The sequence below is a fragment of the Vespula vulgaris genome, chromosome 10 (assembly GCF_905475345.1).
Source record: "Vespula vulgaris chromosome 10, iyVesVulg1.1, whole genome shotgun sequence".
Lineage (NCBI taxonomy): Eukaryota > Metazoa > Arthropoda > Insecta > Hymenoptera > Vespidae > Vespula > Vespula vulgaris.
Window position 1 is genome coordinate 702,207 of NC_066595.1, and position 21,018 is coordinate 723,224.

The 21,018-nt window shown below is 35.8% G+C and overlaps 2 protein-coding genes across 7 annotated transcripts in view; both read left to right on the plus strand.

Moving 5' to 3' along the window:
- LOC127066911 (solute carrier organic anion transporter family member 5A1) overlaps nt 1–7,971 on the plus strand; it is a 33,219-nt gene extending 25,248 nt beyond the window's left edge. For 2 of the 5 annotated variants that reach the window (XM_051001177.1, XM_051001176.1), the window contains 9 exons: nt 69–212; nt 309–512; nt 620–727; nt 794–1,027; nt 1,108–1,650; nt 1,755–1,944; nt 2,013–2,201; nt 2,275–2,426; nt 2,517–7,971. In XM_051001177.1, coding sequence (XP_050857134.1) covers nt 69–212; nt 309–512; nt 620–727; nt 794–1,027; nt 1,108–1,650; nt 1,755–1,944; nt 2,013–2,201; nt 2,275–2,426; nt 2,517–2,818 — 2,066 coding nt within the window. In that variant the 3' untranslated portion in view covers nt 2,819–7,971. The remainder of the gene's footprint in view (nt 1–68; nt 213–308; nt 513–619; nt 728–793; nt 1,028–1,107; nt 1,651–1,754; nt 1,945–2,012; nt 2,202–2,274; nt 2,427–2,516) is intronic. The other 3 variants (XR_007782524.1, XR_007782523.1, XM_051001178.1) reach the window with 3 other exon arrangements.
- A 1,206-nt stretch (nt 7,972–9,177) lies between these two features.
- Nucleotides 9,178–21,018, plus strand: part of LOC127066926 (PRL-1 phosphatase) — a 43,254-nt gene continuing 31,413 nt past the window's right edge. For both annotated transcript variants that reach the window (XM_051001206.1, XM_051001209.1), the window contains exon 1: nt 9,178–9,341. The gene's annotated coding sequence lies outside the window, so the exon portion shown is untranslated. The remainder of the gene's footprint in view (nt 9,342–21,018) is intronic.

Below are 21,018 nucleotides of genomic sequence, written 5' to 3' on the forward strand. Positions count from 1 at the left end.
CGACGTTCGCTCTCGTTAATTCGATCTGCTATGTCATCGTGTCTGTGTAATGACGTTAACTAATTTAGGTGCTGTTATCATGGGACTGGGATCGATGATCTTTATGGTACCGCATTTTACCGCCGAGCCTAATTTAACGACGACGTCGAACAATTCGAGCTCGGACAACATTTGTCGTGGGGTGTCGTTGCGCGAACAGGACATGGGACTCGGTAATGGTTGTGGAGGGGGAAAAAAAAAGAAATGAATAAATGAAAGTCAAAGAAAAAAATTTGCGATGCTTTTATTATTGATCATTTTGATTACAGGACGATTGTCATCGGGTTTATCGTCGCCGCACAACAATTTGAGAGGCGACAATTGTATACAAGGATCTCCATCGAACGCCGGTCCTGTTATGCTCTTTGTGCTTGCTCAGTTATTGCTAGGTTGCGGTGGTTCTCCTCTATTTACTCTCGGTACCACTTATATAGACGATCACGTGAGACCAGAGAGTGCTTCTTTGTACATCGGTAAGCGTGCGACTAACCAGCCTCGCCGTACGAGAATTAATTTATCACCGAAAGCAATACTTTCTCCGAAAACATGCACTCGTACCGTATGCGTTTTATTTTTCTAGGATGTATGTACAGTATGGCGGCTTTTGGACCAGTATTAGGTTTTCTGCTTGGGGCATATCTCCTGTCGTTCCACATGGACTCTTTCTCCGGGACGATTATTAGTATCGGTAAGTGAAATGTTATTTCAGGTTGCATTCTATCTGCATCGAATCGTTTCAACAAATTATATTTAGATCCCGGAGATCATCGATGGGTCGGAATGTGGTGGGGCGGATTCTTGCTCTGCGGTTTACTACTGATAATGGTGGCAATACCGTTCTTTAGTTTCCCTAAAACATTGCAACACGAGAAGGAGAAAATAAGGATCATCGAGAAAAACAAATCCACCTCTCAGAAGGAGAAAGAGCAATCCAAGGAACCGAAGAAGGAGAAACTGGATGATACTGGATACGGTAAAGACGTGAAAGGTAAACGGACTATTAGGACTCTCAGGAAGATAATAAATACCTGGTAAAATATGGTTTATAATCAACGTTATTTTCCTTAGATATCCCGCGTAGCATGTGGAGACTGGTTTGCAATCCTGTATACGTGGTGACCTGTTTGGGCGCTTGTATGGAATTGGTGATCGTCTCGGGCTTCGTTGTTTTTCTACCGAAATATCTCGAAACGCAATTCAGCCTGGGAAAGAGTCAGGCGAGCATATTTACCGGCTCGATAGCTATACCGGGTGCGTGCATCGGTATCTTCTTCGGTGGATGCTTGTTGAAACGATTGGAACTGAGGCCTAAAGGCGCTGTTCAGTTTGTTCTTGTCTCCAACATAATATGTTTGGTTTGTTACGGTCTCTTATTTTTCTTGGGTTGCGACAACGTGAAAATGGCCGGGACCACTATACCGTACTTTAACAGCAGCACGAAAGGTCCAGAACCTTTCCAAGTAAATCTCACTGCCGCATGCAACTTCGGTTGTGAATGTCGAATGACCGACGTCGAGCCGGTCTGTGGAAATAACGGCCTGACGTACTTCAGTCCTTGTCACGCTGGATGTACAGCCTTCAGTTCGAAATCTAACTTTACGAATTGCGCATGTAAGTCGACGGAGGAAGAAACATTCGTTACTTGTCGTCCAAAAAAAATCTCAGGACTTGTATCATCGACGCGACGTACTATCGACGTTTTTCCTCGTTCGCAGGTATACACGGTAATTTAACCATGCTGCCACCAGCAGCGCCAGAATTCGCGGAAGTAACCGTGGTGCCGGTAGCGACTGCTGGTCCGTGTACTTCGCCCTGCAGAACGATATTTCCCTTTTTGATTCTTCTATTCTTCATGACGTTTATCGTGGCGGTAACCCAAATGCCTTTGTTGATGATAGTTTTAAGGTAAGTTACGAATCGATGACGAACGATTCATAAATCATTCTTAACCCGTTTATTTCGTCACGCTATAGATCCGTATCGGAGGAAGAACGTTCGTTCGCTCTTGGTATGCAATTCGTAATCTTCAGACTGTTCGGTTATATACCAGCGCCTATTCTTTTTGGTAATTTGATAGATTCGACGTGTTTATTATGGAAAAGTACTTGCGGCGAGAAAGGCGGCCGATGTCTCTTGTACGACATCGAACAATTTCGTTATAGGTAAGGACATATATGCTCGAATATTCGTGTCGCAATCCTTTTGGAAATACAACCAATCGCTGTGTCGCGTTAGGTACGTTGGTCTTTGCGCTGGCATAAAAATCTTGGCACTAGCATTGTTTCTGGTTGATTGGTGGCTCGTAAGAAGGAGAAGACAAATGGAGGATCAGGCTCCTTCCTTCACCGTCAATGAGTTCGTAGGATCGATTATTAGTCTCGACAAATGTAAGTCCGCTTTTTTCAAACTTATCAATCAATCGTATATGGATCGTCTCTATGTACGGCGTATATCGAATCGTACTTGCCTTATTATAGTATTCGAGGAAAAACCTCATCAACATAATTTAGGGGATGGCGATGTGAATTCACCGAGCTCGGACGGATTAACGCCATCCTCTGTTTCTTCGCCCACGGAGCCTACGAAGTCGACGAATCTCGAGGAAACGGAATCTTCAAATCACACGCAGGAATCGAATGAAACGGCGAATCGTTCGAAAAACGTGATGGACGTCGATGTACCGGACACGAGGCAATCAGCACCGTTTGCCACGCACGAACAGGAAGTAGATACGAAGCCTTCGATTGGTAAATCAGAAAGTCGTGATCAGAATGTTTAATGTTTATTTCGGACTAGGAATTATATAAATAAATCTATCGAATTGGTGATAAGAAAATTTGTGACAAATTATTAGAGAATTCATTGTAAATATGAAGTGTTCATTGTTGAGAAGCGCGCACTACTAATCTTTACAGTCATAGAACCGATGTATACGACTGTCGCACTCGATGAATAACGAAGAAATGTGACTTTCGGTGCTCGTGAATATGTTTCGAAGAGATTGATATAAACGGAGTGGAACGAACTTGCAGTCAATATTTTTCTGTTAACGCGATCGTCGCGCTCAGCATGCGATCAAACTCGATAGAAATATATATATATATATGTGTGTGTGTATAGATATAGGTATATATATATATATATATCATATATATCGGATTAGTTTTCTATGTATTCGTATATTTCACGTAAAATGCATAAGTAGCTATAAAATATTAAACTCTTGTATTTGAAAAAAGAGTGCTGTTCATCTTCCGTAATAATTTGTCACAGATTTCAATGAAATGGTTTAGCTATTATAAGAAGATGATATCAGTAAGTGTACATTTTTATGGCATTGCGATGTGTAAATAGTTTAATGATAGGTTGTACGACTCGTTTAAAGAGTGCAGTTCGAGACTATACCGTTATTGTGTGGCTGAATCTATACTGTTTTTACTCTAAACGATACATTATACGAAACGATAGCACAAGATAAGGCTAAAGATTAAGTACACGGAGAAACGATGCGATTTGTCATCGTCTTTGGTACAAGTTTCGAGAAACGAGCCTTGATCGCGACTGCTACGTAAAACAAAAGGCCAACGCGAAGACGAAATTGTAAATATAAAAATCCTGCCTTAAGAACTACAAGACTAGACAAAACTTAAAGTTAAATATAATTAACTAAGTTAACGAAACTAATGATCTATATATTTAAACATTATTATCCGCAGATCAAGAGCTGAGATTTATTTTATAACTAGATTTTAGGCTTTCTCACAAAAAAAGTAGTCAATTTAGAAATAGCAAAGATTAAAATGACGAAAATCATAGTTGAATCAATAGGATACAATTGAATGGTGTAGTAGAGTTTTATCTTATCCTTTCTCATAGATATATTATACACACGGTCATAATCCCACGCTTTGAAAAGAGCGGCACGTGATCTCCGATGATTGTTTCTTCGGCTTCTTAAGTAAATGTATTTTATAGAATCTCAAGGTAATATCACTTGCGGAAAAATGGCTTTCGTGGAAAACGAATTCTTTTTCTCTCTTTTTTTTTTTTTTCTTTTTTCTTTCCCTTTCTTATTTTTTTCTTTTCTTTTCGATATGATATTTATCGATACGGTATTTTGTAGAATGAAAGATGCTTCCAAGCAACGAGAATCTATATCATTTTCCGAACGTAAACTCTCGATGGATCGAGAATCATCGATCGGATTTCAATATCGATCTATGGGACCTTACTGTCTCCGATAAGTTTTTGGCTTCGATGCAATTAGCTCGCTCGTCACGAGGATGCTACTAGTTTTGTACCTGAAAGCCTCTCGAATCAATTTCGATGTATAAAAGATGAAGATGACGATGAAAATGACGATTACGACTACGACGACGACGACGACGACGACGACGATGACGACGACGATAATTATGATGATGATGATGATGATGACGATGATGAGGAAGGAGAAGGAAGAACAAAAAAAACTAGAAAGAAACTATATAACTCACTCAGGAATGAAATTCTATAGAGAGTAAGGGCACTTTTAATTTAATTCAGAATATAACATGAAACGGAGAAAAAAAACGAGTGTAAGAATATATTATATAAATATATATCTCTCGAAGCCAGGAAAAATTTTGCCTTAGCTTACGAAGAAAGTACGATCAATTGATTTGAAGTTTTTATTTTGGATATTTTCAACTTTCTTATCCGCTCGACGTAAATCTTTTCGCAAAATGGAGTTACGTCAGACAACGTTAACAAAGAAATAGAAAAAGAAAAAGAAAAAATGTCAAAGAAAAATGATTTAACGTGCTTTTCTATATAGGAAACGTAGTCTCTCTCGATGGGTATATTCAAAGAAAATTCAGAACCCTGCGATGCCGCAAATGTAAACTTTGTGCAAACTACTTACGTTCGCGTTTTCACACGTATATTTATCACACGGTATCACTCTTGCTGTTTGGTCCGTCACTGTCAATTTTTCAAAGTGTAGTCTACACGCTACTATATTTTAGAGGCAATTTTCACGTTTGATGTAAAACGATTCCTCAAAGCCGACCGTTCGCATCGTTTTTTCGAGACGGCGATGATCTCTCTAATGACTACGTTATTGCGATGCACTTATATATAATATATATATTATATATTATATTATATATATATACCTATATAACTTTGTGATATAAATTTCTTCCGAGCGGTAGACTTTGACGAACGCCCGTAGATCGTAACAAAGAAGTGCTGTGAATAGAGGAAGAGAAAGAGAAAGAGAAAGAGGAAGAAGAAGAAGAAGAAGAAGAAGAAAAAAACGAAAGAAAATCTAAGTACATATACATAAATAAATGGCAAATCAAACTCAGTTCAACTTACACGTCGAAGAGAACGGAGAAGCAACCTCCACTTCGGACACTTGCAATTGTACATAAAATTATAGTTAGAGAAAGAGAGAGAGAAAGAGATAGATTAAATACCGTGCGATTCGAGGCATTTTTGCGTGTTCGAAGTCGCAGTCGTGTTGCCGCTTCGATGTTTCTTTCATTTTAATTCCAGAATGAAGATTTATCGAACCGATTTTACACGGCTGGCACGATATAATAAGTATAACGACTCTTGCGTTACTTAAGTACTTTTGTAAGAATTTTATTTTTGAATGATTATTTTTTAATTATCTCCCAGTATATTTGTCTATCTTTTTACTTTGTTCTCTCTTCTCACGACGACACGTAGTTCGTTATGTTTTTTCGTCGATCGTATTAACGTGAAACGTTCTAATTGAATGATTGTCTTTTAATTAATCTCCTGTTAACGTCAATATACACCCATACTATCGACAGAATAACTGCGATAACTATTAATACCGATACTACTCGCTAAAATTAGTACTATTACTACTACTACTACTACTACTACTACTACTACTACTATTACTATTATTATTACTACTATTACTACTACTATTACGATTACTCTTATCGCTATTATATTGTTATATATTTAATTACTATGATGATTATGATTTTAGTCTTGAATTTTCTTGTCACGAGACCGTAGTGCGTACGTAACATTCCCAAGCGCGGCAGTAATCTGGATTGAAAATATTAAATAGCAAAAGAAAAATAAATACGATCAAGTATTAGATAGGGTTTACTATAGTGATAAAATTTAAATCTAAAAATGTTATGTTATAATGTATATATAAATATATATATATATGTATGTATACCGTACATGTATATATGTTTATATATATATATATACATCATATATATGTATGGTTATCGTCACAATGTAAACTGCTTATAGATGTAATGTATTTTTTGTAGGGACCATAAATATAAGCAGAAACAATATACATATATAACAAGTTTCAATCGGTACCGAAAGTGCGGAGAGAGCAGGCACGATAAAGTATGTCAAATTCGTGAAAGCAATACATGCGTGGCACGAGAAGTTCCTGGAAATAATCGATTTGATGTTCGCGTATATAAATATAAACGTAATAAATATATACGTTCGTATAAAAACGTATACATATTGACAAAAAAAAAAAATTAAAAAACTAATAATAAAAAAAATATATTTATATTCGTGTATATATCACGTGATGATATATAACGTTAATCGTATTAAATGTTAACGATAGAGAGAAAGAGAGAGAGAGGGAGAAATAGAATACCATAAAAAAAACGGAATTCTTTTCTCTTCTTGTGCGGAACTATGCACGCTAATGCGTTTTATTTTGTTGAATGAAAAATATCATATTTAAGGTATGAAAATAAATGAGATATAACGCGCTACACCGATCTTCTAGGAACTTCTCCGCGGGAGCAACAATTAATTAATTAAAGAACGAGATTACGGATCGCAAAGGAAAACGGAGAAAAAATGTGAGAAACGGAAGGAAATTAAAAATAAATCAAGGATGCCGATAGTTTCCATTGATGAAAGAAGTTTTATCGGACTTCGTTGCGTTATGCATCCTTTCGGTGATAAATTGAAAAATAAATCAGTGCACCTCTTATGATCGTAATCGCGTTACTGGAAGTATGCCTTAAACTGCAATGGAGTTAAAGAAATATGGGATAGTAAAGAAAAATGAAGATAAATCTATGCGTAGACAGGAATATACATTACATAAATTTTAATTGTGATCGCGAACGACTACGAACGTCGTCGAGCGTGTTTCCCACTACGTATTTTGCGTGGTCTCGTAAAAAAACAATGCTGGATTTCAATGGAAAGCTTTCCTACCATATCAAAATCTTCAGTTTTTAACAATGGAAATTGATAATCTCGCGTGTTACGTAATATCTACGTTTAGGAAAAATAATAGAAGTAAGTCTTCTATTGAAGTTCAATGAAACGTTACAAATGGATCTTCAGTCTATCGAATTTCGTTGTAGAATTATTATTATCATTATTATTATTACTATTATTATTATTATTATTATTATTATTATTATTATTATTATTATTATTATTATTAAATAGATATATCAATAACTATCTCGCGATAAGGAGGATCGTTAAATGAATCGAAAAATGAATTTATAAAAACGATCTAACACGATTCGAATTTAAGTTACGTGTAGTATCAATTCTGAACACTCGAAGCTCTTCTGCGGTTTCATTAAAGTACACCAGAACAATCTCGAATTCGTTTCTTATCATTGCAAACCAATTTGCAAAGGATGGTCGATTGCCTTATAATTAATTTCTCTCTTCTTATTATCAATGAATCCTTTTAAGATCAAGTATTTCATTTTTGCCATGCTATATATACAAAAATTATGGATGCATTGTTAAGTACATTAAGAGATAATAATCACAATGGTCGAGATTGCCTTCTACTCAATTTTATTTAAACCTTAATTTTTCAAAAAGAGATAAGGCACAAACAAATAATGTATTTACAATGAATAAATGTTTTGAAAACTGTTATTCATCGTTATTCATGTTTTATTATTATTATGTCTTTTTTGTAGGTGCAATCGCGAAATAATAAATTTAATAAATAACAGTTCAACGAGTCGATGTACAAGACATAATTGTATACAGATAGGAGGGAGGATATATTTAGATAAAAAAAAAAAAAAAAAAAAAAAAAAAAAGAAGAAAAGTTTAAACAGCGATTCACGTCGTGAATCTTTTTAGAAAGTCTTTCGTCAATTTCCTTTCTCGATTGATAGTGATGAATAATTATCATAATCTCCAAGAAATTTATTTAAAGAGCTATCGATCGAAACGATAGCGTTTTACGTACTGTGGCTGTATAGTGGCATTCCTTTCCGTTCCGTAGATAAAACGTCTTTGCTTTTTCAATCGAGAACGTTGCTCGTGATACCGCGATAAAATACACTAAATAATAGCCTTCGTGTTCACCGGTTCGGCCATTTTTTTTTCTTTCTTTTTTTTTTATTTTCTTTTTTATTCTTTTTATATGGAACATTATTTTTAGCTGTTATCGATAAATACAGTACCCTGTATTTAGATATAAAGAACATGTTTACAACTTGTTCGGGACTCCGAAACAAAACGATCAATGATAGCTGAAATGGCGAAATTTATTTTCGATTTTCCGAAAATAAACTATTCGGTGAGAATAATCATGCTTTGCTCGTTCTCTTAAACGTTCCTTTACAAACTTGAACGATCGAATTTTATTTCAACGAAGCTTATTTAGAAATTTATCGCGTTGCATAATTTTGCAAAACTCAAAAATTCTTCAAATTTCTATTGGTAAAACGACGCTTAAACGTACGGATAATATCACTCTTATCTATCTATTTAATCTTATATTATATTGTTCAAGAGAAAAGCTATAATAAGCGATGACTATGAATTTCCACGAATTCCATTTTTTCCTTAAGCTGCACGTGCGATTATAAAATCGATCATAGCGGTTATTACGTTAATTAAAGTTCAACGAGTAAAATTGAAAAAATTAAAAAATTTACGTTTCGAAATAGGAAGGGAACGAAAGAATGAATTAATAAAAATGAATTGTACATCGTAAAAGAAAAAAAAAAAAAAGAAAAGAAGAAATTCGCGAAATAATCGAATACGATACGAAGGATAAACGATTTGAAAATGGCGGCGTAACGCGAGGCGACCAATGAGACGATAGCAAGGGTGGCGGAGTCAAACGCGCGGACTTCCGCCATTTCCGTCAGTTGTCCACAGGCTTTTGGAGCGTGCGGACGTGTGCGAGTGCGTCGTAGTATCATTCCCCCTGTCATCGTTACGGAGTCGCGTTTTCGCTAACGAACGCCTCACCGTACCTTCTAGATTCAATGTGTATGGCGATTCAGGTGAGTTACTTTACGAATACAAAATATTTGTTTAAGAGAGAAAAATTATTAGTGATGGACGTACGACAGCAATTCTCGTGTACTACAACGTGTTTCCCCGCATTTCCGTGCGTGCGATTGGTCGCCACGTTCTTTCGAGACAAACGAAAAAGTCAATCGTAGGAAAATAATGGAAACCTCGTTGAAGCATACGTACATACATTTCTTTCGATGGAATCGTTACGATCACGAAAAAAAAAAAAGAAAAAAAAAGCGTTCGAGACGCGCTCGCTGCTGCGCGCTATGTATGAGTGTATGAGTGTATGAGTGAGCGGCGAGTTTGTGGCCTGGTGTGCTGCTTGTATATATATATATCTCTCTCTCTCTGTGTGTGTGGGTGTGTGTGTGTAGGAAGGTTCGGTGTCGCGCAGAGTTTCTCTGACGTAGGTTAAACGCTCGGTTCTCTCACTGGTGATTGTGTGGTCCGTCGTGCGCTCGAGCACTCGCGCGCCACCTTGTATGCGCGCGCGAACGTTTACGCGCACCTACACATACACATACACACACACACACAGAGTATACGCACGCGCAACGATTACACACGTACAATGCGGATCGTGCCATTTGCGAGGTACGAACCCAACACATCGACACACACACATCTACTTTCGAGCTACCTCGTCGACGCGCGTCTCTCTCTCTCTCTCTCTCTTCTCTCTCTTTTCTCTCTCTCTCTTTCTCTCTCTCTCTTTCTCTTTCTCACTCTCGAGTTCGTCTATACTCATATGTGTTCCCTTGTATTCGTGCGGACGACGAACTCTGGCGTGTCCCGTCGAAAGCCGGCGTCGGCTCTCCTCGACCATCCTTTTCTCTGTCTCTGACTCTGTCTCTCTCTCTCTCTCTCTCTCTCTCTCATCGCACATACGAACACGCAGACACGTACAACTGTCTTCTTCCCCCGCATTATTTCCCTGTTGTTTCCTATTTCTTTGTAGTCCTGTTTCCTTTTTAATTTTGTTTTTTTCTTTTTTTCTTTTTTTTTTTTTTTTTTAATTTTTTTTCTTTTCTTTTTTCGTCGTCTTTTCACGGCCATGTACTCCGGAGAAGATTCTATCGTCACGCACTTTCGCTCATTTTTCTCTCCTTTTCTTTTCTTTTCTTTAGTTTTCTTTTCTTTTGCTTTCGTTTACTCCCTAATGGACTAATCGTCGATCAGACGAACTTAAGTAGACAAAGATAAAGACACGAAACGCGGAAGTTACTTCTCCTGTTGGATGGAGCGGTAGCTCCGGCTCTACCCTTGCGGCTTTCTTTCAAAGCACGAGAAGCGTGAGAGAGAGAGAGAGAGAGAGAGAGAGAGAGAGAGAGAGAGAGAAATAGAAGAATCGAAGGGCGCGTCAGGTCGAAAGGATATGGACACGGCTTCTTTCCTTTTCTTTTCGATAAAATTTCTGAACTTCTTTCGAAGCCTCCTTCCAACAGTTCTTAACTTATCTTTTATGTTTTCTATTTTATTTTATTTATTTATTTTTTTTTTCTTTTTATTCATACTTATCGTTTTATTTTTTTACCTTTTCTCCGAACTTAACCTTTACGCCAATGAAGGGTGTTTTGCCTTTAGGGAGAGGAAAGTATTTATTTCCTTGTTTTTTTTTATTTCTTTTTGCTAGCATTTTATTTAACATTTTAAAGTTGCTCAAACGATATTCTATGACCAAGCTATGTTTAGATATTAGCCTTGTGTTTTATTCTTTAAAACTTTGTGTTTATTTTCTCATACCGACCAACGTGTATCTCCTTCCTATATACGTACATATGTGTGTATGTGTGTGTGTGTGAGAGAGAGAGAGGGAAAGAAGGGAGGGGAGGGTGGTGTATAGGTAACAGGTGCCTTATCGTGTTATTTTTTTTCGAAACTTTGCAACTAATTTTTCCGTTGATATTTTATTCTCTCGACATTATTACTTCCCTTATCATTTTCCATCAAATCATTATACTTATCTGCTTAACGTTACTCCAAGCGATCGACCTTAAAAAATATAGAATTTCATATCGAAAGCTAAACGGCTTATCCCGTCGGATCTCTTTATTGCGTTTCGTCAATTTTTACAACTCCCCGAAATAAAAATAATAATACGTTTCTTATCTTATTGCGTTCAGTCATTACACGCTTTTATTTTATTTATTCATTTTATTTATTTTGTTTTTCTTTTTTTCTTTGCTTGTTTCGCTATTGTACACAGCTGCGTTATTCATTCCAATGAAATAGCTTCGTTCAAATATCTATTTCCCGAGATTAATTGGGTTCGATGAATCGTTAAGAGTAGACAATGGGTTTCGATTTAAATTGAAATTCGGGGTTAAAACGATTATATCGATATGCGTGAAGAGATGTATGTAGGTGAGACACCAGTGAGACGGTGCCTTTATCGAACTCGAAAGGAGGTCCGCGTGTCTGCGATGTTGAGGGAGCCATTCGACGATGACGACGACGAAGAGTCGCACTACTCCAACAGAAAAGTGGCCTAGACTTCTTAGAGACTATCTTTTTCTCTTTTTGTTTTCTTTTTTTTTTCTTTTTTATCTCTCTCTTTCTCTTTATCCTTTTTTTTCTTCTTTAGTCGAGTGTCACGTTAAATAGAATGGAAAAGCTTTAAGGCCCTTTCTTTTCCTCTCTTACGACATATTTGTCTTCTTCTCTTTCTTGAGTCTTTTCTTTCCCTCTCTTTCTCTCTCTCTCTCTCTCTCTCTCTCTCTCTCTCTCTCTCTCTCTCTTTGTTTCTTTCTATTTTTATAAAATGAATTGAACCGTTCTAACGATGTAAATGGCACTTCGATTGTATTTTTCTCTTAACGACGGGACCCAGACGAACGTAAACTTTATTAGGTCGTACAAAAACGTCTTTACGGGAGAGAGGAAAATACATTTAAAGACTACCGAATATATATATATATATATATATATATATATATATATTATATATTTTATATATATATGTATGTATTGGAGAATAGTCGTAGCGACGTATAATCCGCTTAAAATTTGCGATTGATGGTAGAACGACGATAATGTTGTCAAACATGCCAGAGAATAATTGAAATAATTCGAGAAGAATCGTAAAATCGAATCGAATTAAATATTAATGTAAAACGATACGCGTAATTTGAGATTTGATTCCGACGGAGAGAGAAGAGGAAAAGAGTGATTATTATTCTCGAACTGGCTTGAATTATTTACTATTAATATCGTTTATTTACAAGAATTATTACGAATTCATTATACAATTGACTCGACTTTACGGAATAAGTAATGAATATATTGTAATTAAATACATATATATACACACATATATATATATATGTATGTAGGTGCATTAAAAATTATATCTCTTTAGGAATAACGTAACGTAGTCGTAGTCGTAATCGTAAACGTAAACGTTCGTCCTTTTTGTAAGCATATTTATCAACAAAGGAGTTCGCCAACGCAGCCAACATGCTTGTTTACGATATTATATTGAGCTAAGCGAACTCATACAAGCATCCACTCCAACTATGAAACATTGTCTAGCTTATCTGCCTTTCATCTGACTGCCGCAATTTAGTTTCGTTCCAGCCACTGCTAATCCTTTTTTAAACGAGACGGATGAGTGGGTGTAACCCACGAGAACGTTGTGCTTCGTTCGTTTATTTACTTACCAACTAGACTCGTACGTTTGCTATCGTTAAGTTTCACCTTCCTCCTCTTTTTCTCATTCGTTCATTAAATTTTAATTTACATATTCACGTTAGATACTCTAGTATATATGCATGCGCGCGCGTAAACACGCGTGTGTGTGTGTGTGTGTATAATGGAATATACATAGACACGTCAAGTTCTAAAAGACTTTCGTTCATACGTACGTTTGTTAAATTCGTTTAAAGATACTAATTGTCAATTATCAGCGATTAACGTATAATATACAATATCTAACATCGATGATCGTGATCTTCATTATTTCTTAGTTGAATTTTATTTTTAACTTGAGAAGAAGATTCCATGTTCTTAAAATAATCTCTTTTCTTTCCTTTTTTGATTTCTTTTTTTTTTTTTTTATTTCTGGCGTAGATAGAAATCTATGTAAAAAAATTTCAGATCGATAAAGAAACGAAAGCTCTTTTGAATATAATGTATTCGATGTAACGTAACATAAGTTACATACATATAGGAATTTTATTCTTTGGGAAAGAGACTCGAGAAATAAAAAGTTGCTCGATCGAGAGCTGATTTTTCATTTTTGCTTTCGTTGGTGAATCGTGAGAAGGTGAGGGAGGAGAAGTAGAGCTCTCTTCTTCTCGCGGTATTAATTTTCACGGTAAACAATGGCCGAAGTCTACTATCCGAGACCTAGTCGATGGGAGATGTCTCGTTCTACGTTGTATAAACGGGGCGGGTACGCCGACCGATCGATCTTCCTCGATCGTTCGGCCTACTGCCACGCTATATATTATAGTTGTGCTTTCAGTGTTACGCATCTTGAATGTATCTCTCTCACAAATATACATATTGCATGGATGGGTGTATGTGTGTGCGCGTTTATAAAAGAATACGATATTCATAATCTTTTTTCTACCCCTCTTTCTCTTTCAAACGTTAATTTATTTATATTATTTAGAGTGAATTGCGTGCGTGTTGTGTGTGTATATGTGATTTTAATTATTGAACTTTTAAAACACAATAATTATGTTTTACGTGGAATCTATGCGAGATTTATTTTATTAGATTTCATTATTTCTTCTTTCGTTTTGTATGTAAATATCGTATAAAAGAAAAAAGATCTAACCATCTGTCCCTTTCTTCTGTCTCGTCGGATATTCAAGGACTCTCAAAGAGACGCAAAAACAGAGAAACGCGTTGTACCTAAATCGTTAAACTCTTCGTGTACATATATACATCTTCTTGTGGGATCCGTCTGTTTCGAGGCATAGACGAAAGTAAGCTTACACGGAACATAATAATATATTTCACGTTAATTCGTCGTCGTCGTGGATACGAGACCATCACGAAGCTTTGACTTATTCTTACTTCCCTCTCATCTTTTTTCTTTTCTTCTTTATTTTTTTTTTTTTTTTACTGTACTTTACTTTTATTCTTTAAGATCCCAAGTTGAAGGAAACGTCGACGTTTCCGGGAAGTAACCAAGAATATATTCATCGTAGTTATGAATCATCCGACATTAGCGTTGATCGCAAATTTGCGGACGGCTTAGAGACGCCATTTGTTTAAATTCGTCTTTTTTAATAAGAAAAAAAAAGAAGAAGAAGAAAATCGACGATACAAAGAGAGAAGAACAACGGGCATGGGGTATTAAACGCACGCGAGACTTTTCATAAAAAAAAAAGAAGAAAGGAAGGAAGGAAAGAAGAAAGTTAAGAGAAAGAAAATATTAAAATCGTGATAGAATTTGCATCGTACCTATTTCCATGTAATAGTCGTTTATTTTCTCCTAGGTCAAGGTCGTTCGCTCGCACGCTTGCTCTACGGATACGTCGTCGAGGACGGCTATTCGACGATAAAGATGAAATCGTGCGTGATAACGCGATAAAAAGAAAGAGAGATAGAGATAGACAGATAGATAAAGATAGAGAGAGAGATAGAGAGAGAGATAGAGAGAGAGAGAGAGAGAGAGAGAGAGAGAGAGAGACGAAGAAAAAACGAGACAAAAGTCGTATCGATTAAATTCTTTGTCAAATATTCGTTTGATAAATTGTTCATTCGATAGGTATATATATTTTTACATAAAAAAAGAAAAAAAAGATTCATTCGATAGGTATATACATATATATATTAAAAAAGAAAAAAAAAAAGAAAAAGAGAAAAATGGAAGTACATTTTGATAGTCGTTCTCTAATCGTTTTAAACGATTACGAAGTCTCTTCGTAAATTTGCATTTGTATTTGACGGCAAGTGCATAGACGATAAGTGCGACGTTTATTCGAAAAATCAACATCTCGCCGAGTGAGCCACCGATGCTCCTCCCATTGATGCAATATTACGCCGTTCTGCGTCATTGTTTGTCGATGCCGATGCATTTCCCTCTACTCATCGTCTGATCGTTGACTTCTCTCTCTTTCTCTCTCTCGTGAAATTCTGATTAGTTGTTCTCGAGATTCTTTTTATTCTCTTTCGATGAATATTTTTTCGGGTTATCGGTTATCTCTTATCACGGAAGATAACAGAAATACAATTGCAATGGTACCTAATCATTTCATAGATCTTAATCTATTTTAAATTGCACAGATAACGAATGACCTCGAATAAGTGTGCGTGCGTGCATGTGTATGCGTGCGCGTGTGTGTGTGAGCGTCTGTGTGTATTATTTAGAGAGAGACAGAGAGAAAGAGAAGGAAAGAGAAAAGAAAAAATATATTAAAAGAAGAATGTAGGGGAAAAAAATTTGTAAAAAATGGCACGCGAGTCAAGTTTCACGCGGTATAATTTTGGCCGAAGCGTTATCGTTTCTTTCTGTTTTTCTTACTCATCGGTGGTTTTCCCACTTGCGAGAAAGAGAGAGAGAGAGAGAGAGAAATGAGAAGAGGTACAGGGCTAAGAGTAGTTTATTACATCGAATGCGTTCGATGCCCTCTTCGTCGCGTGGGCGGAACACACAAATCGTCTTTCGTTCTACTGTTCCTCTTTAACCGCACGATTTTAGAGAGCTTTAAGGTACCTTCTTTAATTTTAGTTCTCCCAAATGTAGTTTCCGTAGTTTCGAATTTGTCAACGATACGATCATTTGATATCCGATTATCATCATCATTATCGTCATAATTATTCTATTTGTTCTCAATTTCATAAAAAATTGATGACATTGGATAGAAAATGTAACAATCAATGAATTCATCGTTATTGCAGTAATTTACTTATACTTTCACTCGAGATTTTTTATTGAAAATTTGCAAAGGATATGTAAGAAGGATCCTTAATCTATAAATATTCATACCATGCAACATGTTTTGTAATAGACCAAATAAGAGAGAGAGAGAGAAGCGGAGTCATGTCGAATCGACTTTCTCCGCTTCGTTCGTAGAATCGTGCCGCATCTAAGTTCTCGAGTGACATAGAGCACGATTCTTTCTCCTTTCTTGTCTCGAGCGGCTCGGTTTACGCGTACCACGCGCGCATTTGGTTTATCCGACACGTCGAGACTCCGACAGTCTCGTCGTATTTCAGCCATCCAATGAACGACAACGATAACGATCACCTCCGAAGTAGTTATGTTCGTCTTTACCATCGACACCGACGGACGGACTAAAGTAATCCCTTTTTTTCGCGTAAGTTAACGTAAATTTTAATCGATCGATTATTCTTATCCGTCGAACTTTGCTCGCTTATCAGCCAATCCTCTCTCCGTCAATGACATCGTTGATGTGATTATAGAAGAAAGAGCTCGGGAATAATTCAATCGAGTCAACTTTTATCTCGCTCATTTTTTTCTTTTATATTATTAAATCATTCTTCTCATTTTATTTTTTTTTATTTTTTTTTGTTCTTTTCTTTTCTTTTTGTTTTGTTTTGTATATAGAACCTATTAGAAAAATAGATATCTGATTGTTCGAACGTCGAGATCATTTAAATGGTATAAAAATGTGTATTATTTTATTTTTCTTTTCTTTCTTTTTTTTATAGAACTTATTATATCGAAAAATAGATATATCAATTAGTATAAAACAGATAAATCTATTATAATTATTCGAATGTCGAGATCATTTGAATGGTATAAAAATACTTATGCGATATATATATATATATATGGGGATTATTTCTCGAGTCGATCGTTGGATGTAGTTTGACGTCGTCGGAATAATCGAGGTCGAAGAGAGAAGGCCGCACGAGTTACGATCGAACGATATCATCCATACGTACATACCTACGTACGTTCGATTGTTTGCGACGACTGTTTTCCAAACGTTTCTTTTGTTCTTTTTTTCCGATCATTGTTTCTACGTTTGTGGATAGATACGTACGTACTTACGATGACGCGTTTCGAGCTCGTAGATCGTCGTTTATCCTTTTTCATTTTTTACTATTTTTTTTTCTCTCTTTCTTTCTCTCCTTCTCGAATAAGAGAAGCCTTCGTTGATCCTTCTTTATCACACTCCATTCGAAGCCAATTAAAAAGCATATTGAAACTTGTCGAATCTTACGCTTTTTCAAAAAAAACTTTTACTATTACTCTCTCTCTCTCTTTTTCATCGAACTTTGAATCGATTTTCTTCGGAGCTTCTCCCTCAGTTTACAATATCACCCAAGAAGCGATCGGTTTTACACGTGACATTCGCCTCGATCATCTTTATCGATGACACACCTTATAACATTGTATATATACATATTTTTAAATCCTCCATTAGACTTTATTTCGTGTAGATTTATCTTCTTCCTTATAACCTTGCCATAACTTTCCTTCCCCTTTAGCAACGGCAACGATGATGACGACAACGATAGTAATATATTTTTAAAGAAACCACTTCTTCTTTTTTTTTTGCTATTCCTGCACGCGGAAAAAGGATCTACCATTTTATTCATTCATTCATTTATTTATTTATTTATTTATTTATTTATTTCTTCATTTATTTATTTATTATTCTTTTTATTATACCTTCTACGCGAATAGGTCAACGCCTACGTTTGGCAGATTCGTTCTAGTAGTATCGCATTTCCTGTTATGTAAATTGTTTGACATTACATAACGGTAAACGTATATATGTATGTATGTATGTATATCGGGACAGGAAGCTGGGAGTGGCTAACGCACAGCGAATAATAGGTTGATATTATCTAGTCTACTGCATTAACCGCGATTACCTTGCTTTTCTCGAGCCATATATTTTCCACTTCGTTTTTCCTTTTTTTTTTGAAATTATTATAATTTTTTTCACTTTTTTTCTTATTTCTCATTTCTCGAGCAATTTCGATTAACTTTTCTTACGGCGTTTTCAATAGGCGTTGATACATAGTTCAGTCGGTTCTCAACTACGAGAATTTTATTGTGCTATGCTTTTAGAGATCAAGTGGGAGTGCGAAAGCGTTCCACTCGAGTTTTCAATTTGTTTTCTTCGAAACGAATTGAAAGAGGATAGCGAAGTATGGCGGATCTCGATGATCTTCTCAAATGATTATTCTTGAAATTGTATATAAGTTTCGTTGTCGTCATCGTCGTCGTAAGAGAGTATAATTAAATTTCTATATGGATGTTAGTTGCATGCATTTATTATAAACGTACAGGTGTGTTTGTTTGTCTGTGTTTGTATATATGTATGTACATAGATACGTATATATGTATAGTTACGTGCATAGATTATAATGATGGTGTATAAGTCGAATATTATCTCTCTTCATTGGTTTCACATTTCCAGAAAGAGGAAGAGAGAAAGAGAGAGAGACAACCGAGTACTCTCGACAAGGCGAAATCTCTCGAAAGATTATTCTAAGATACTTCTCCTTTTTACCTCTGCCACGTGTAGGAATTAAGTTACTATCTTGTCTAGACCGGTTGCAAGCGTTATGCGTCGTCCTTACATAGAGGAAGTTTACATCGTCTAGAAAAAAGTATAGTATCACTTTTCTTTTCTACGAAATAGAAAAAACTATCCTTCTGCTTCTTCTTTTTTTTTCTTTTTCTTTTTTTCTATCTAAATCCATCGATCCGTCCTTAAAAATTCATTCATGGATTCCAGAAAGGACACGATTTTTTTTTTAATTATAATTCTCTCAGCAAACGTGCTGGAAGATAAGAAATGTTCGTATACTTTTGCAAATTACTGTAGGTGTGTCTGTCTGTGTGTGTGTGTGTACGGTGGCTGTGTTTGTGTCAATTCTTAGACAAAGCTTTGCTTAGAAGAAAGATGACTCAACGATACCTACACCATTCGGGTTAATAACGTTACATGTTTTACTGAATCACACACGATGTATCTCTATTTTAATTAAAATCAAACTTATCGTTTTCTTTGAGAAAACAATGTTTCATATCTTTCCAATCGCAGGTGTTGCTCGTAAATCCCTATGATAAAGTGATAGAGAAAATAACAGTTACGATTGCTAGTATCGTTTCTTATAGTTTCTGAAAAAAATTGTTTAACAATTTTCTTTGCTTTATTCCTCCGTTAATTATTCGTAAATACAATAATTGTTACATCTATTTTATATATATATATATATATATATATATATATATATATAAAATTCAAAGTAGACAGAGATATGTATTATGGAGTCTCATCTACTTACTTGATATATGTATTTACATACGTATATACATATCTCATATCCGCATGTTAGAACGCAAAATGTATAAAAATGATACACGAACGCTTTTACGCAATTACGAATAAGAAGAAGATTTATCCCACTTTATCTCATTTATTCATTTTAATCTCATAACACGTGCACATATATACATACATATTAGTTAATTAGACTGCTCGCTGGTAATTTAACACCTGTTCGATGCACAAAGCCTCGAAGGAAAGTTGTGCAAACAAAAGGGGAAGAAGAGATAAACGACAGAGTTTTGTAAATAGCTCGTCTTTCGCTCATGTACCAACGATTCAATGAAACACACATTTCTCTGTTCCGACAAAAGCAGCCGTCGATAAATAATTCGTAATTAAACTGATTTATTGCAGATCATTTTTTTTTCTTCCTTTTCTTTTTTTTCTTCGTTCTTTTGTCTTTCTTTCTTTCCCCTTTATCTATATGAAAGAGCAAACAAATTTAGAGCATAAAAAAGAATGATTCTTTGATGTCGCCGCAGTTGCGAGAAAATAAAATATTTCAGTAAATAATTTCATTCGGTGATAATGACGTAAGATCGTTGTGTAATTTACATGTACATATCACAACGAACGTCTATCTACGTAGTTACATCGACTACTGTGGTTCCATTGTGGAGATACATTCTTCGTAATACGATTGTTTCCCTTTTCATTGAAAGAAAAGACCAGACCGGGGATGCACATTGTTGCACACCCAAAATCTTCCGCTCGACGTGTTCCGTTCTCTTCTCTTCCCTTCCGTAAAAAAGCGCAACAATTTCCTAAGGTAAAGTACGTTTGATCCTTTTTTTTCCCTTTCTTTTTTATTTCCATTTTTTCCCTTCCTTTCTCCTTTATTCTTACAACGAAATTCGTCAAAATTTTTTGTACCATTTTTATATCATTAATTATAATATGTACACGTATGAAAGCAATTAACGTTTATAAACGAATGTTCAAATGTCTTATCGAATTTTCTTACAAAACTCTATCTAAAATCCTCCCTTAAGTTTTCCCTTATCTTTTATATTTATAACAATTCCTCCTCTCTCGTTTATTTAACTGAGAGATACGGAGTGCGAGAAATGTCGAAATAAATTCTCGTCTCGATGGGGGAAAAGGGATTTTGTATTTTTATCGACGAGAAAGGAAATCTTTCGTTGAACGTGCGCTTAAAGAAAAAGAAAAAAAAGGAAGGACAGAGAGAAAGAGAGAGAGAAAAGGAGAAAAAAAGAAAGAAAAGAGGGAAAAAAAAGAAAAAGACAGGGACCGTAAGGAAAAATGAGGGAAATGGTTGTAGGTTAGACGCGATGGGACCAATCGGACCGCATTCCCCAGCCGTCGGCGGAACGTCGACATTCCGCAAGACGTTCGTTTCGCTTCTTCGCTTCTTCTCTTCGTTCGT